Source organism: Poromitra crassiceps (assembly GCF_964638095.1).
Source record: "Poromitra crassiceps genome assembly, chromosome: 1".
NCBI lineage: Eukaryota > Metazoa > Chordata > Actinopteri > Beryciformes > Melamphaidae > Poromitra > Poromitra crassiceps.
The window spans coordinates 29,220,957-29,236,122 of NC_139623.1; the positions used below are offsets into that span (position 1 = coordinate 29,220,957).

Genomic DNA, 15,166 nt, shown 5'->3' on the forward strand with positions numbered 1-15,166 from the left:
CAGGTAATAATAATGTAACTCTTTATTTGACGTCTGTAGGCCTAATTGCGATTTCTTATAAAATTGTTACATTGGATCATATATCATATTATTTGCTCAGCTGAGAATTGGTATCCTGCCTCTTGCTAGGTCGGTTCACAGCTATGCCAGAAGAGAACAGCAATGTCTGTGATCTAAAAGATGTTGAAAATTAGTTTAATTTCATGTTTAAAAAGAAAAATCTGAGCTCTTCTGGGCAGATGATGGCCAGAAGTTTGAGTGGTTGTTTTAGGCTTAAGTATTTAAGACTAACTTTATTTCTAAGGCCTGGCAAGTTCACCTCTTTAAGTAGCTCAGGTTTTTGTGTCTGATGCTATATTATAATTGCACTGTATGTATTTTTGGTGTTTCTGTTGGTTTTATGTTTGATCATCATTTTTGTAAAATGAAAAGTAAAGGTGTCCTGTAAGCCCATATGGGCTGGGCTTCATTGGAAGCATGACACTTAAATAAATAAAGAAAATAAATCAATCAATCCATCACATAGAAGGGTACCGCATCATTATTCATTACTGAAGGGATGAGCTAATTGTTCATGTAAGGTTTTTGGTGGTGGAATACCCCACATGTTGCGGAATAGCAGTGGCACAGTGTCCCTCAGAGATCAAGCCCAAAAGTTCTGTTACTGAATGTTTCACATGGTCATATTTATAAAGATAGCAAGACAGAGAGACAGGGATTCCCCTCTACCCATAAACAGCCACCCAGACAACTGAATACCTCGTTAGGGCTGGGCGATATCAATCAAATCAGTATCACAATAATCAATAATCACAAAGATTTTTTTCGGTATCGATATATATCACGATATGGCTCACGTATAGTGAGAAGAATTTGCTTGTTATCCTCAATTTAAACAGCAGAATTGTGTCACAATATCCCCAAACACAATATCATCACGATCACTCAAAGACAATAAATGATAATATTGAAATATCAATATCGCCCAGCCCTTCCCCCTGTATGCCTGAGACCATCAGGCCTGTTTGCGCTGGTGTCGGCAACACAGACAATGGAACATGAATATGTGGAGGAATGTCATGGCAGTTGGATGGCAAGGCCCAAGTATGGAGACAACTTGGAGAACACTATGCTGATTGTTGCATCGATCGAGTAACAACAATTGGTGGGGGCAGTGTCATGGTGTGGGGCAGCAACTCCATCACTGGCAAAACAAGGCTTGTCTGCATTGAAGGATATCTCAATGCAGTAAGATATTGGGATGAGATTCTGGAGCCAGTGGCAATCCCATATCTCCACAATCTGGGACCTAACTCCATCTTCCATGATGACAATGCTCGCCCCCACAGAGCCAGGGTTCTCACTACCTCCAGACAACGCTCGCCCCCACAGAGCCAGGGTTCTCACTACCTCCAGACAACGCTCGCCCCCACAGAGCCAGGGTTCTCACTACCTCCAGACAATGCTCGCCCCCACAGAGCCAGGGTTCTCACTACCTCCAGAATGGGAGGCGATAATGGAATGGCCTGCTAACAGCCCACACCTCAACCCAATTGCCTTTACACCTCGTCATGTTTTATTTTATTGTTTTTATTTCTTTTTTGTTGTTTGTTTCTCCCTTGTCTATGACATAATATACTGCTGCATTGATTTATCTTATTAGTTACAATTCCTGACAATGGTTTGTGGTCACTTTAGGGTGATGTTTTCTAGTTTTGGAAGAAGTTGCCTCATAGATTTCCATATAATTCTCATTCCAAACGTAGACATCAATCAATTTGTATTATTTGTGGGTTTTATATCGTATTTTATACACCTACTTACTGCAATCTAACGTTACATCTCCACTCATTGAGACCACAGTCGATATCAGTCAATGAGCCAGTAAAATGATGGTGAGTGTTGATTTCTCCACTCTAGTGTTTGGTAGGAGAGCCCTATGATCAGATCTTGCAGACAGTGCACCCTGCTACCGACAGGTGGTGTATGTGCTGCATGCACAACAACGAAAACACAAACTGAGCCTTGCTATGTTAGCAAGGAGCTTTTCATCGTTAGCTAGCAAATAAAACTAGATAAAGGACATTTTTAGATAGGGAAATGTCAGTTTATGTTGACAATTAATGAGCCTACCACCTTTGCCAGGTCAGCAACGTCTGGATTATTAATGAATGGTTTCAGTGCGTATTTGATTTAAAACGAGGTAAGTTGTAAAATGGCGGATTAACATTCAGGCAGTGTGTCATTGATGTCGCTATTCTGGTTAACCAGCCAGGCAACCAATGTTAACGTGAACTGCAACCGGAACCATCGATCTACAAATCGACTTTACTGAAATAACGATAACGTGATTAATAGCAACGTAGCGTACTGTGAGCACTAGGTAGTGGTCTTGTTAGCTAGTTTTAGCTGGAGCTAACGTTAGCTTAGCAAGCAACTAACGCCGACAACGTATCCATATTTACCAACAGCATAGCTACAGTAACAGTAACGTTACACCACAACCGTCCTTAGCGATAATTCGTCGCGAATACAACATGTAGTTAGTGACTATTTTCTCAGGTCAACTCTAACTCGGCTAACAGCTAGCTAAGGCTAACACTAGCAAGAGAGCTGCTTGTCTGTCATAGCAAAGAGGGGACGTAGCAAGAGATGAGTGTAATCGGAATCACAAGCCCTGGGAACGTCTGTAGTTGTGTTTGTAGTTCGGAAGTGAGTGTACAACTGCGCGTGTCAGTATCCGACCCGTTTTGCTCCAAGTACTACTGAGTTGTCTTGACAAACCAAGTAGAGTCCACGACGAGTCACCTGTCATGCATATTTATGCATAACGTTACCAAAGTACTGACCAAGAAAGCATATTTGCGCAACGTTACACCTAGCACGCATTCCCACCTAGCGGCCTCAAAGTCAGACGTCATGCCCCTCGCCATCTTAGGTGGCAGTTCAAAACAACCCAAACTACTTGCCATCAAGTGTTGTAGGTCCATTCATGCAAGGGTGCGTTCAAAACACCACCACCATAAAAAAAAATCTCACGTGCCCAGTGAAAAATCACCAAATTATTTAATTAATGCGTGCAAGTAAAATATTAATATCCTGTCAAATCTGGGGGGTGGGGTGGACTTGGTAATTCATTTATGATCAGATCAGTGATCATGACCAGTTAAAAGGTAATTTGCTAGAAATGGTGGCGTGGTTAACCTACCATATTTTTTTGAAAATAAACACCTAAATGTTAATTGTTTAGTAGCCAAATGTTTAAAAGTGATGTAGGCTATATTGTCAGCCCAGAAAATGAGTATACGCTAATTCATTAGCCTACTGTTTTTATATGTTTATGTTTCTATAGATTTATGAATGCTGCCATACCCCATTTGTGCCAGCAGAGATTGAATTGTACATTGTTGTTTTTTCAGCACCAAAGGTCCTATGATAGTAAATTGAAAATTATACTTTTGGAAAGCCACCAAGCCTCTCTGTTGCTCTGCACAATTTGTTTATTTGCCAAGATTCAAATTCAGATGGCAGCCAGTCAGTGAAGGTTGAGATATTTTAGCAAAAAATTATCTTCTTGGTTCTTTATTTTATTGTGCATTTCATCATTACGTAAAATGCAATTTGTGTAATTGAGAACATTTATCGAATTGTGATTATCCACACCCTAGCTGCACATTTTTGTGTCCAAAGCTGCCAGGTGTTTTAACTTGGTTCCAGGGATCCTGCTCCTTTGGATTTAAGCAGGATTTATCCACAAACTTAGGCCCCTCTACTGGGACCCTCCAAACAGAAGAGTGTTGATTTACAGGCTGACAATTATCTATGCCAGAGGTTTTCAAAGTGGGAGGCAGGCCTCCCCAGGGGGCTCCAAGCAGTTTCAGGGGAGGCTCAGTGAATGGAACTTAAAAATCTTACATTAGCTAATAGCTATCAAAAGGAGATAACATAGAATAGCCTAAATGTGTGTGATTGGGTAAAGAGATACCGTTTTTTTTTACTGTTTCTCCCACTTTCCCAGAGTCAGAAACAAATAAATGCCTAGTTCAGACAGACCTTTTTCATGCATTTGCGTAGTCTGAATTATGTCAAACAGCAATATGAGGCTATCGTGGCTCAATTGTCTATGGCAGGGCTATTGTCAGGGCTATTGGCGGCCCAAGTCAGACCAGCCCGCGGATGAGTTCTATTTTTTCTTTTTTCTTTTTTTTTACATGTAAACCTTATTTACTTATTACACTCAACTGGTTGTTTTTCAGATGTGATCTAGCTAAAGTGAGCTAAACAAGTCAGTTTGAATGTTTTTCAGGAGATGCCGCTATGTAGCTAATCAAGAAAGATGCATTATAAATGGTTTTTCAGGAGATGTGTGCTGTAGCTAGCTAGGTTCTAAACAAGAAATATGGTTAAAATGTTTACAGTAGTTTTCCTTTCTTGCTGCAGTACAATGTTACAATGCTGTGAGACTAAACACAAAAGATGCAATATTAATAGTTTTTCCTGAGATACTCAGTATTTAATACTGTGCTAGGTTCTAAACAAGAAAGAATGTTTACAGTTTTCTTTTCCTGATGCACTATACATGTTTACAATGCTGTGGTGTAGCTAAGAGAGGTCAGAATTGACCAAATTATATTTCAAATGGCTGGCATGTGTTGTAGAATACTTAGATTTGTTTCAAATGTGTTTACTTTTGGGCCTTTAAAGCAGCTACGAGCAACTTTTTCGATTGTTATTAAACAGTATAAATTTAATATCAATGCATCACATCTTACCTCTAATAGTCGACGAGACCAACGCAGAGTAGTCTCGCTTGAACCCCGAGTGAATCGGCCAGTGTTAGTCTGTCTGTGGCCAGGGCAGATCAGGAAGTGAAATGAAACGGTTTGCAGCAGCCACTTCAGCCATAACCACAAAATAACTTCCAAAAAACCTGTTAGAATATAACGAGAGATGTTCCCGAGAGTATGCGTGGCGTTCACATTGTTTATGTTATGTTGCTAGGCAGCGCAAACGGCGTAGGCAGGCAGCTGCGTTTCACTTCCGGGTTTCACTTCCGCGTTTCACTTCCGGGTGTAGCCGGGCCGGCGGTAGGAGAGAGAGAGAGAGAGCCCCCTGTTGACGCGAGTTTAGACAGACACAGACTTAATAATCACCTAAGGGAGCAATCTCCGATTGACACGGCTTTGGTCTCAGCTACTATTATAGGTAAGATGTGATGCATCAATATTGTAATTATACTGTTTAATAACAATCGAAAAAGTTGCTCGTAGCTGCTTTAACACAGCTTTTGTGCACAGAAATTAAGCAATTTTAAATGAAAATTAAGCAACTTTGGCAATGTAGTGAAATGCAAGTTTTGAAAATTGTGGTGGCGCGTTGTGTCAAGTGTACATACATTATAATGGGATTAATAGTTCGGGGAACGGTCCGGCCCCCGGCCCCTTAGGTTTCTGACAATGTGGCCCCCTGAACAATTTAGTTGAATAGCCCTGGTCTATGGGATCAAATAACATAATCATAGGCATCCAGGAATTGAGTGAGGGGGGCACCTTCTTCCAAGCTTTCTCTGGGGTAACTATGCAGTTAAACACTAAAGCAAGAGTTTCATAGACGTAGAATGTTTGGAAAAAAATTCTAAATCTAAACAGCTGATGGGAACTACAGCTGAGTTATTTTGAACTGTAGCAGCCTTGCTACCCATTTTTCAAGGGATGTGTGAGGGTAAATGACACTCAAAACATCTGAGAACATGTAGATTTGAAATGGTTTTTGAAAAGTTTTGAAATTGGTGGTCAGTGAAAACCCCTGCCCCACAGAAAACATTCTCAATGTTCATTTGTGAACAAATGTAATGGTTGCAAACTATTATGTTTTTTGCACTTAAAGCAGCTATGAGCAAGATTTTCGATTGTTATTAAACAGTCTAAATTTAATATCGATGCATCACATCTTACCTCTAATAGTAGACGAGACCAACGCCGAGTAGTCTCGCTTGAACCCTGAGTGAATTGGCCAGTGTTGTCTTGACGATTAGTCTGTCTGCGGCCGGGGCAGATCAGGAAGTGAAATGAAATGGTTTGCGGCAGCCACTTTGGCCATAACCACAAAATAACAAAAAAATTACTTCCAAACAAACTGTTAGAATATAACGAGAGATGTTCACGAGAGTAGCAAGCCCCTGCATGGCGTTCTCCGTGTTTATAGTCTGTTGCTAGGCAGAGCGAAACAGTTGAAGGCAGGCAGCTGCCGTAAACCGCTTCGTTTCACTTCCGGGTTTATCCGGACCGCCGGTAGACAAACACAGACTCTATAATCATCAAGAGAGCAATCTCCGATTCACACGGCTTTGGTCTCAGCTACTATTATAGGTAAGATGTGATGCACCAATATTATAATTATACTGTTTAATAACAATCGAAAGTATTGCTTGTAGCTGCTTTAATACATTTTCTCAGTGATTATTACATCATCTCTAATCAGAGATGATAACATCACAAGCTTCACATTAAATCTGTGGTTCTGGACATTTGATACTCTTTGCAAGTTGTCTGTGTCAAAGCCAGGTGCAGAGTAGACTGGTAGAAGAAAGCAGGTGTAGAGTAGACTGGTAGAAGAAAGCAGGTGCAGAGTAGACTGGTAGAAGAAAGCAGGTGTAGAGTAGACTGGTAGAAGAAACCAGGTGCAGACTAGACTTGTAGAAGTATGCAGGTGCAGAGTAGAATGGTAGAAGAAAGCAGGTGCAGAGTAGAATGGTAGAAGAAAGCGGGTGCAGAGTAGAGTAGACTGGTAGAAGAAAGCAGGTGCAGAGTAGACTGGTAGAAGAAAGCAGGTGCAGAGTAGACTGGTAGAAGAAAGCAGGTGCAGACTAGAGTAGACTGGTAGAAGAAAGCAGGTGCAGAGTAGATGTAGAAGAAAGCAGGTGCAGAGTAGACTGGTAGAAGAAAGCAGGTGCAGAGTAGACTGGTAGAAGAAAGCAGGTGCAGACTAGAGTAGACTGGTAGAAGAAAGCAGGTGAAGAGTAGACTGGTAGAAGAAAGCAGACTAGAGTAGACTGGTAGAAGAAAGCAGGTGCAGAGTAGACAGGTGCAGACTAGAGTAGACTGGTAGAAGAAAGCAGGTGCAGAGTAGACTGGTAGAAGAAAGCAGGTGAAGAGTAGACTGGTAGAAGAAAGCAGACTAGAGTAGACTGGTAGAAGAAAGCAGGTGCATAGTAGACTGCTAGAAGAAAGCAGGTGAAGAGTAGACTGGTAGAAGAAAGCAGACTAGAGTAGACTGGTAGAAGAAAGCAGGTGCAGAGTAGACTGGTAGAAGAAAGCAGGTGCAGACTAGAGTAGACTGGTAGAAGAAAGCAGGTGCAGAGTAGACTGGTAGAAGAAAGCAGGTGCAGAGTAGACTGGTAGAAGAAAGCAGGTGCAGACTAGACTGGTAGAAGAAAGCAGGTGCAGACTAGAGTAGACTGGTAGAAGAAAGCAGGTGTAGATTAGAGTAGACTGGTAGAAGAAAGCAGACTAGAGTAGACTGGTAGAAGAAAGCAGGTGTAGAGTAGACTGGTAGAAGAAAGCAGGTGTAGAGTAGACTGGTAGAAGAAACCAGGTGCAGGCTAGACTGGTAGAAGTATGCAGGTGCAGAGTAGAATGGTAGAAGTACGCAGGTGCAGAGTAGAATGGTAGAAGAAAGCAGGTGCAGAGTAGACTGATAGAAGAAAGCAGGTGCAGAGTAGACTGGTAGAAGAAAGCAGGTGCAGAGTAGACTGGTAGAAGAAAAAAGGTGCAGACTAGAGTAGACTGGTAGAAGAAAGCAGGTGCAGAGTAGAGTAGACTGGTAGAAGAAAGCAGGTGCAGACTAGAGTAGACTGGTAGAAGAAAGCAGGTGCAGACTAGAGTAGACTGGTAGAAGAAAGCAGGTGCAGACTAGAGTAGACTGGTAGAAGAAAGCAGGTGAAGAGTAGACTGGTAGAAGAAAGCAGGTGCAGACTAGAGTAGACTGGTAGAAGAAAGCAGGTGAAGAGTAGACTGGTAGACGAAAGCAGGTGCAGACCCAGAGTAGACTGGTAGAAGAAAGCAGGTGCAGAGTAGACTGGTAGAAGAAAGCAGGTGCAGAGTAGACTGGTAGAAGAAAGCAGGTGCAGAGTAGACTGGTAGAAGAAAGCAGGTGCAGAGTAGAATGGTAGAAGAAAGCAGACTAGAGTAGACTGGTAGAAGAAAGCAGGTGCAGAGTAGACTGGTAGAAGAAAGCAGGTGAAGAGTAGACTGGTAGAAGAAAGCAGACTAGAGTAGACTGGTAGAAGAAAGCAGGTGCAGAGTAGACTGGTAGAAGAAAGCAGGTGCAGAGTAGACTGGTAGAAGAAAGCAGGTGCAGAGTAGACTGGTAGAAGAAAGCAGGTGCAGATTAGACTGGTAGAAGAAAGCAGGTGCAGATTAGACTGGGAGAAGAAAGCAGGTGCAGAGTTGACTGGTAGAAGAAAGCAGACTAGAGTAGACTGGTAGAAGAAAGCAGGTGCAGAGTAGACTGGTAGAAGGGAGAAGGGAGGTGAGTCACTGCTGCGGCTGAGCAAAGTACACCACAGCCGTAGCCTTTAACAAGAGCTAGGTTAGTTGCTGGGGAAAGCTCTAATAATGCCAACGCTCGAAAATGCTGAAGAGAACAACATGTCACAAGCCACTGTAATGTATGGCAGCAAACTGTTACCAAGCTCGCCATTATTATATCTTCTGTCTAACTGCCATAGAACTATTAGGATCCTCAATCTCGCTGTATGAGTGGACATTCAGTGCTGTATTGTGTTGTCTGCTTCAATACATGACTCATGTAATGTGCAGTGCTTTCCCAACAATGTTGTGACTGTTAAACAAAACTTTGGTGAAGGGTTTGTAGATGAGCCATAGCAAATGTCATCATTTATCTTGGCTTTAATCAATATAAATATATAGAGTCATCCAACTGCATTGTGCATGGGTTTGGTGACTTCAGCCAATGTCGCCCAATCATTAACGAACAAACTCTTCATCTGAATTGTCTTTTTCCCCAGGTAGAACTGAAGAGTGAACTTCTTGTTTGGGGTCGAGAGCAGTGGAAGCACTTACTCAAGCAGATCCAGAAAATGTTAAAGAAATGATAGCAGCGCAAGATTTGCAAACAGAGTTTCAATTTCCTCAGTAAGCAATGGTCTATATTAAATTATTAACATGCTTTAAGATAACCTAAACTTATCTTTGATTTTTGTTGTTGCATTTATATGTATAGCAACACGTCACCTTTAGCGACCTATCTGTGATTTGTAAATGGCTGTGCAATAATTGAAGTCTGTTTTTGGTTGTGATGACTTTCTGTTGTGCACAGAGAGGCCGACTCCCAGTTATCTTCAGATACTGATCTTGAGGATCCCGATGGCAAAAATGCAAAGACAGGAAAAGGAACGGTATGTTTTTTAAACATGATATCTTAAGAAGCTCTATAATCAACAACTTTCCCAAAGAATTTGCTTGTGAAGTGTGATGTTTTTTTTCGAGATAAGACATGTTGTTGTTGTATAGCCACTGTATTTGTCGAGCAAATAAAAATGTCAAAACAAAAACGGCAGTATTGGCAACAAATGTCTCAAAATTCTTTTTTGATTGCATACTACAGTGTGATGGTTCTGTACTTTACTGTAACTGGATATGATATTCACTAATGCTGTGTTCAGAGTACCGTACTTAAACATGGTGGCACTTGTGGTGTCTTTCTCCCTGGTAGGCAGCCAAGAAAGGAAAGAAGGCTTTTGGAGACAAGGCCAAAGGTGGGGGAGGAGGGAAGCTGTCCGGCGCCGGCTGGGTGAACGGCCATCGTCAGGAAAATGGGATGGAGAATATGACTCTGTTTGAAGTGGTTAAAACAGGAAAGAGTGCCACACAGGTAGGTGCACACTACACTACAAATGATTTGGACTTGTGTGGTAGTTATGAAAATATTTGACTGGTAGTATAGGAATAGGGTGAGGGTCAAATATGCAGGTTGCATTCATTCATTTAGCACAGGGTTTCCCAACCGCTTTTGGCTTGTGACACCCACTTTGACGTAATAAAAATCTAGGGACCCCAGACATTCAAATTTCTGTACAGCATCGGTATAATCAGTGACATTATCAATGATGTCACATGTAACAGTATTTTGGCTTTGTGACCTTTTTTTTCTCCAGAAGTCTGACATTAAACTCAGAATTCTAACTTTATTTTCAGAATTCTAACTTTATTTTCAGAATTCTGACGTTATTCTCAGAATCCTGACTTAAACTCAGGACTCAAATAAATTGTTCACATGTGGCCATAATCCTCTTCGGTAGTTTTACATTGTGTGTGGTGTAAAAAATCAAAATAAATCAACCATTTGAAACCATTTGAATTCCAGGCGACGCCAAGGCCTGGAACCACTGATTTGGCAGTTATGGGGTTAGATCAAGTTAATCACATCTGTTGGTCAGTCTTGCTATCTGAAGCAGTCTTGAGGAAGAGCTGGTGCTTGAAACGTCACACAAATAAAACTCTTCAAACAGGAGCTCCATTGGTGTGCAGATCCTCTTTTTATCTCTTCCTAAAAGTAAAGCACAGGACTGCAGTGTTTCCTCTAGGATTTTTTTCAGCAGCGGTGGTGGGGGATTCGTCTATTCCCTCTATTCTATCCCTATTCCCTCTATTCCCGGCAGCCCAAACAAATGCCCCCCCCCTCCATCGTTTTGGTGATTTATTACATAATATGTACAACAGTGAAGTTCCCTTTTAGATGTGGTTGTTTTCCTTTAGTTATGGATATTATGTAATGTTACACAAATATGCAAAATATAAAATTAGGCATATATTGGATCAGTAAATGAGGTTTCTCCATATTTTGTGTTACACCAGAGAGTATGGAATACATAAGGAGAAGAGAATGGAGTATGGAGTTGATTAAAATAATAATAATAATAATATAAAAACTGCTTTAATTTGTGCTGCACAGCCCTCCCACAGCTCGTCATATGTGGCATTCACAAACAAAAAAGAAGTACAACTTGTTTGCCAGACATGTGACTCTCTCTCACACACACAGACACACACACACACCATTGAGTCTGGGCTACACCTCCGTGATACATACAAGTACCTTGGTAACCTGTTACATGGTGTCAGAGGTGCCGAATCCCGTCTCATACAGTGTCAGAGGTCGGGATAAACGAAAAGTACAAAGTTTGTACTTAATAAGTCAGCGGTCGGAGCTAAGCTAGCAGTTATAAACTGGAGTGCAGCAGAGAGCTAGCGAGCAGTTCTGAGCAACTTTTCATTAGCGGTTGAATGGCTGCAGCCTGCACGTAGCATTAACGTTAGTATGGCGCGGTAGGCTCTGTGTTAACAGCTTCTCCACCCGCTAAAAATGCAACCAGGGATATAGGCATTGTTGGGAATGTAAAAATCTGTCTTAAAACTTCATCAAGTTGAGTCTACCTTTCATTCTTTTTCGCTTCTCTGTGTTCTTTTGTTCGTTCTCTGTAACATTAAAGTGTGTGGTCTGACTGTATCTCGCCCCGCTCGCAATGGCAAATAATGTTCAGCGAGACAAATATTGCCTGTCCTACTCTGCCTCTGTTTGGACTGGACAGTACACATATCCTTTGTTACTGGGCTGGTTCTGATTGGGTAAGACTCACTCTGGATAAGACTATCAGGCTATGCCAATCAGAGACAGAGTGGGGCATAGACAGTTGGCTTCGGCTGACCGGCGTCAAGCTTATGCAGAGTGGTGTAATTGTAACTCAATGACATTTTGCGTGACATACTCTTCTCTTTGAAGCAGCGGCACCCAAGTTTCAGCGGCGGCGGGGCGCCGCTGCTGAAACAAGTTGGCTGAAACAAGTTGGCTGAAACAGTGGACTGGTATTAGGACAGCTGTATGCTCATGTGTAATGTGCAAATTGGATTGGGAATAGATGATTATGCTTTCTATGCAGTAACATGTCTGGCTCATGTTTTGTTTTCTAGTCTGTTGTTGATGACTGGATTGAGGCATACAAACATGACAGAGACGTCGCTCTCTTGGACTTAATCAACTTTTTCATTCAGTGCTCCGGTTGTAAAGGTTCGTATCTCAGATGGTGAGTCTTCGATGTTGCATTTTGCATGTCTGAAAGCTAAATGAATATGCTGAACTTTGCTTCCCATGTGTCATTCTTCTCCTAGGTGCTGTGAGTGCGGAGATGTTCAGAAATATGCAGAACTCCGAGATCATCCGAAAAATGACAGAGGAGTTTGATGAGGTGCTGTATGCTGTGTTGGCATATTATTTGACATCACCTATTTTTAGACCAAAATTTGACAGAAATGGAGGAACAGGAGTCTGTGCAGTTAGCAAATGCCGGCTCGAGAGTCGTGCAGGGAAATGAACAATGTAAAACAATCGCAATTCTCCTGACCTGAATCAGGCATCTCTCTTTAATCCTCAAACAGGACAGCGGTGACTATCCGTTAACCATGTCAGGGCCACAGTGGAAGAAGTTCAGGGTAAGCTTCTGTGAGTTCATCGGGGTGCTGGTGCGGCAGTGTCAGTACAGCATCATCTATGACGAGTATATGATGGACACGATCATCTCGCTGCTCACCGGCCTGTCCGACTCACAGGTCCGGGCGTTTAGGCATACGAGCACGCTAGCAGGTCAGTTCCCAAGCGTGGTCCCCCTGCTTCTCTGCACGCTCATGCTGTTACTGTTCGCTAGCCAGCCACTGTGCCACTGACCTCTGTGGTCTTTTGTCAGCCATGAAGTTGATGACGGCCTTGGTGAACGTGGCTCTGAACCTGAGCATCAACATGGACAACACGCAGAGACAGTATGAGGCGGAAAGGAACAAGGTCATAGCAAAAAGGGCCAATGACAGGTTGGAGCTGCTGTTGCAGAAGCGTAAAGAGGTGAGAGGAATGTTGCCTGTTGCTGTGCTTGTGAGAGAAAATAAATAGGAAAATATAATCGTAACCATTAAAAATAGAGCTTTTCAGGGAACATACATTCATTCATCGAACTAGATTGCCTCGTTCTCTTGAAGTGTGACAACAACCAACAAATTTTGCAGCTAATACTGCAACTTTCTCTTAACTTCTTAACTTCGCTTGAATGCAACTCACAACCAAACACCCAGAACACCTCCTGAAAGTCGTGTGCCCCCCCCCCCTTCTTGCAGGGTTAAACAGGGCAGAATGAGCATTTGTCAGGCTCTTTGTGTAAATTATGTGAAGAATAACTACTTTCTTTTTTGTTTTATTATTTTTCAGCTTCAAGAAAATCAAGATGAAATTGAAAACATGATGAATGCTATTTTCAAAGGAGTCTTTGTTCACAGATATCGGTACGTAAAATCCTTGATTGGTTGACTGTCAGATTTCATTGTGGTTCCTTCCATGCGGCTACAGTTTGTCACAACAGAGCAGGGCCTTTCAATGTTGATTTTTGGTGTTTTGGCACCCTCTTGTGTCAAATTTGTATCAACACCAAGGAGCAGTGTCCACAGAAAGCTTTTTTTTTCATGGCAGAGCACTTTAAATTAAAAAAATATGAATGCTCAAAGCATACAGACACACCTGCCTCTTCCTCGATTTTGATTGGTCGGTCAAAAAAGTGACATTGATGAGCAGTGCTCTTCTCCAAAAGTTTAACTTTTTTCTACTTTTCTCCACCCAAAAACGCTAGCCGCAGAGAGTGCTGAAATGGCCGGTGTGGTGATGAGAAGAGGAGTGCTCCTAGCACGTCTTTACCATAGAAAATGAATTGCAGAAAGGCGCTGGCAGCTCAAACAATGCTTTCTGTCGACAGCCCCTAATATGACTACCGTACATGCTTTTAATTTGCGACCCGTCAAGTCTTGAGTAGGTTGCTACTCTGAACATTTCTGTCAACACCTTTACACAACCAAGGCCTCATGACTCTTATTCTTGGTCCAATCTCCTTATTTGCCAGTGATGCCATTGCTGAAATCCGAGCTATTTGCATTGAGGAGATTGGAGTATGGATGAAGTTGTACGGTGATGCCTTTCTCAATGACAGCTACCTGAAGTATGTTGGCTGGACAATGCATGACAAGGTGAGCCAAATGTTAACATTAAGTGTTGTGTATAAAACAATTTAAACAGCAGCAAAAACGTTTCCTATACAAGTCTGTGATTGGGTGCTTCAGTTCATAGCATGTTGTTTTCCTGCATACAAGACGATATATATCATTGAGACACAGATTGTGTTAGAACAATTTCATAGGGAATGAAGGCAACTGCAAGACTTAAGTACCATTGAAACAAGGTGGACATATCATCAGTGGCAGAGATCAGAATTTATTTTTAAATATTTTGGTTGAGTTTGTCGTTAATTTAATCTTTAGATTGGAACTATTACAACTCCAGTTAACATGGCAATAATTTAGTATCATTGTATTTTGTCTGTAGTCAAGGGTAATAATGAACATTCTCAGTATCGGGATAATAGCAGATGTGATAATTAATTGTTGGCATTCAAATATTGAATGTCTTGCTGCTGTGACTCCAGCAAGGCGAGGTGCGGCTCAAGTGCCTGAGCGCCCTGCAAGGCCTCTACTACAACAGAGAGCTCAACACCAGACTGGAGCTCTTCACCAGCCGCTTCAAGGTGAGCCAGCAGCCGCATCACTTCACCACCACTTGACTTAGTTAGGGCCAGTTCACATGCAGCTCTCTAAAACGCTCACAGAACACCAGGCGCACTGTGGAAACACACGTTTATCATGTGGACGCAAAACACCAGGCGCACTGTGGAAACACACGTTTATCAAGTGGACGCAAAACACCAGGCGCACTGTGGAAACACACGTTTATCAAGTGGACGCAAAACACCAGGCGCACTGTGGAAACACACGTTTATCAAGTGGACGCAAAACACCAGGCGCACTGTGGAAACACACGTTTATCAAGTGGACGCAAAACACCAGGTGCACTGTGGAAACACACGTTTATCAAGTGGACGCAAAACACCAGGTGCACTGTGGAAACACGTTTATCAAGTGGACGCAAAACACCAGGTGCACTGTGGAAACACACGTTTATCATGTGGACGCAAAACACCAGGTGCACTGTGGAAACACACGTTTATCAAGTGGACGCAAAACACCAGGCGCACTGTGGAAACACACGTTTATCAAGTGGA

At 42.2% G+C, this 15,166-nt stretch overlaps 1 protein-coding gene across 3 annotated transcripts in view; it reads left to right on the forward strand.

Annotated features, from left to right (window-relative positions):
- Positions 1-2,163: 2,163 nt before the first annotated feature.
- The window catches only part of LOC310777179 (cohesin subunit SA-2-like), a 53,334-nt gene continuing 40,331 nt past the window's right edge, over positions 2,164-15,166 (forward strand). For all 3 annotated transcript variants that reach the window (XM_083637446.1, XM_083637447.1, XM_083637448.1), the window contains exons 1-11: positions 2,164-2,203; positions 9,029-9,155; positions 9,340-9,418; positions 9,736-9,894; positions 11,991-12,087; positions 12,189-12,265; positions 12,456-12,660; positions 12,761-12,912; positions 13,273-13,346; positions 13,955-14,078; positions 14,534-14,632. In XM_083637446.1, coding sequence (XP_083493572.1) covers positions 9,112-9,155; positions 9,340-9,418; positions 9,736-9,894; positions 11,991-12,087; positions 12,189-12,265; positions 12,456-12,660; positions 12,761-12,912; positions 13,273-13,346; positions 13,955-14,078; positions 14,534-14,632 — 1,110 coding nt within the window. In that variant the 5' untranslated portion in view covers positions 2,164-2,203; positions 9,029-9,111. The remainder of the gene's footprint in view (positions 2,204-9,028; positions 9,156-9,339; positions 9,419-9,735; positions 9,895-11,990; positions 12,088-12,188; positions 12,266-12,455; positions 12,661-12,760; positions 12,913-13,272; positions 13,347-13,954; positions 14,079-14,533; positions 14,633-15,166) is intronic.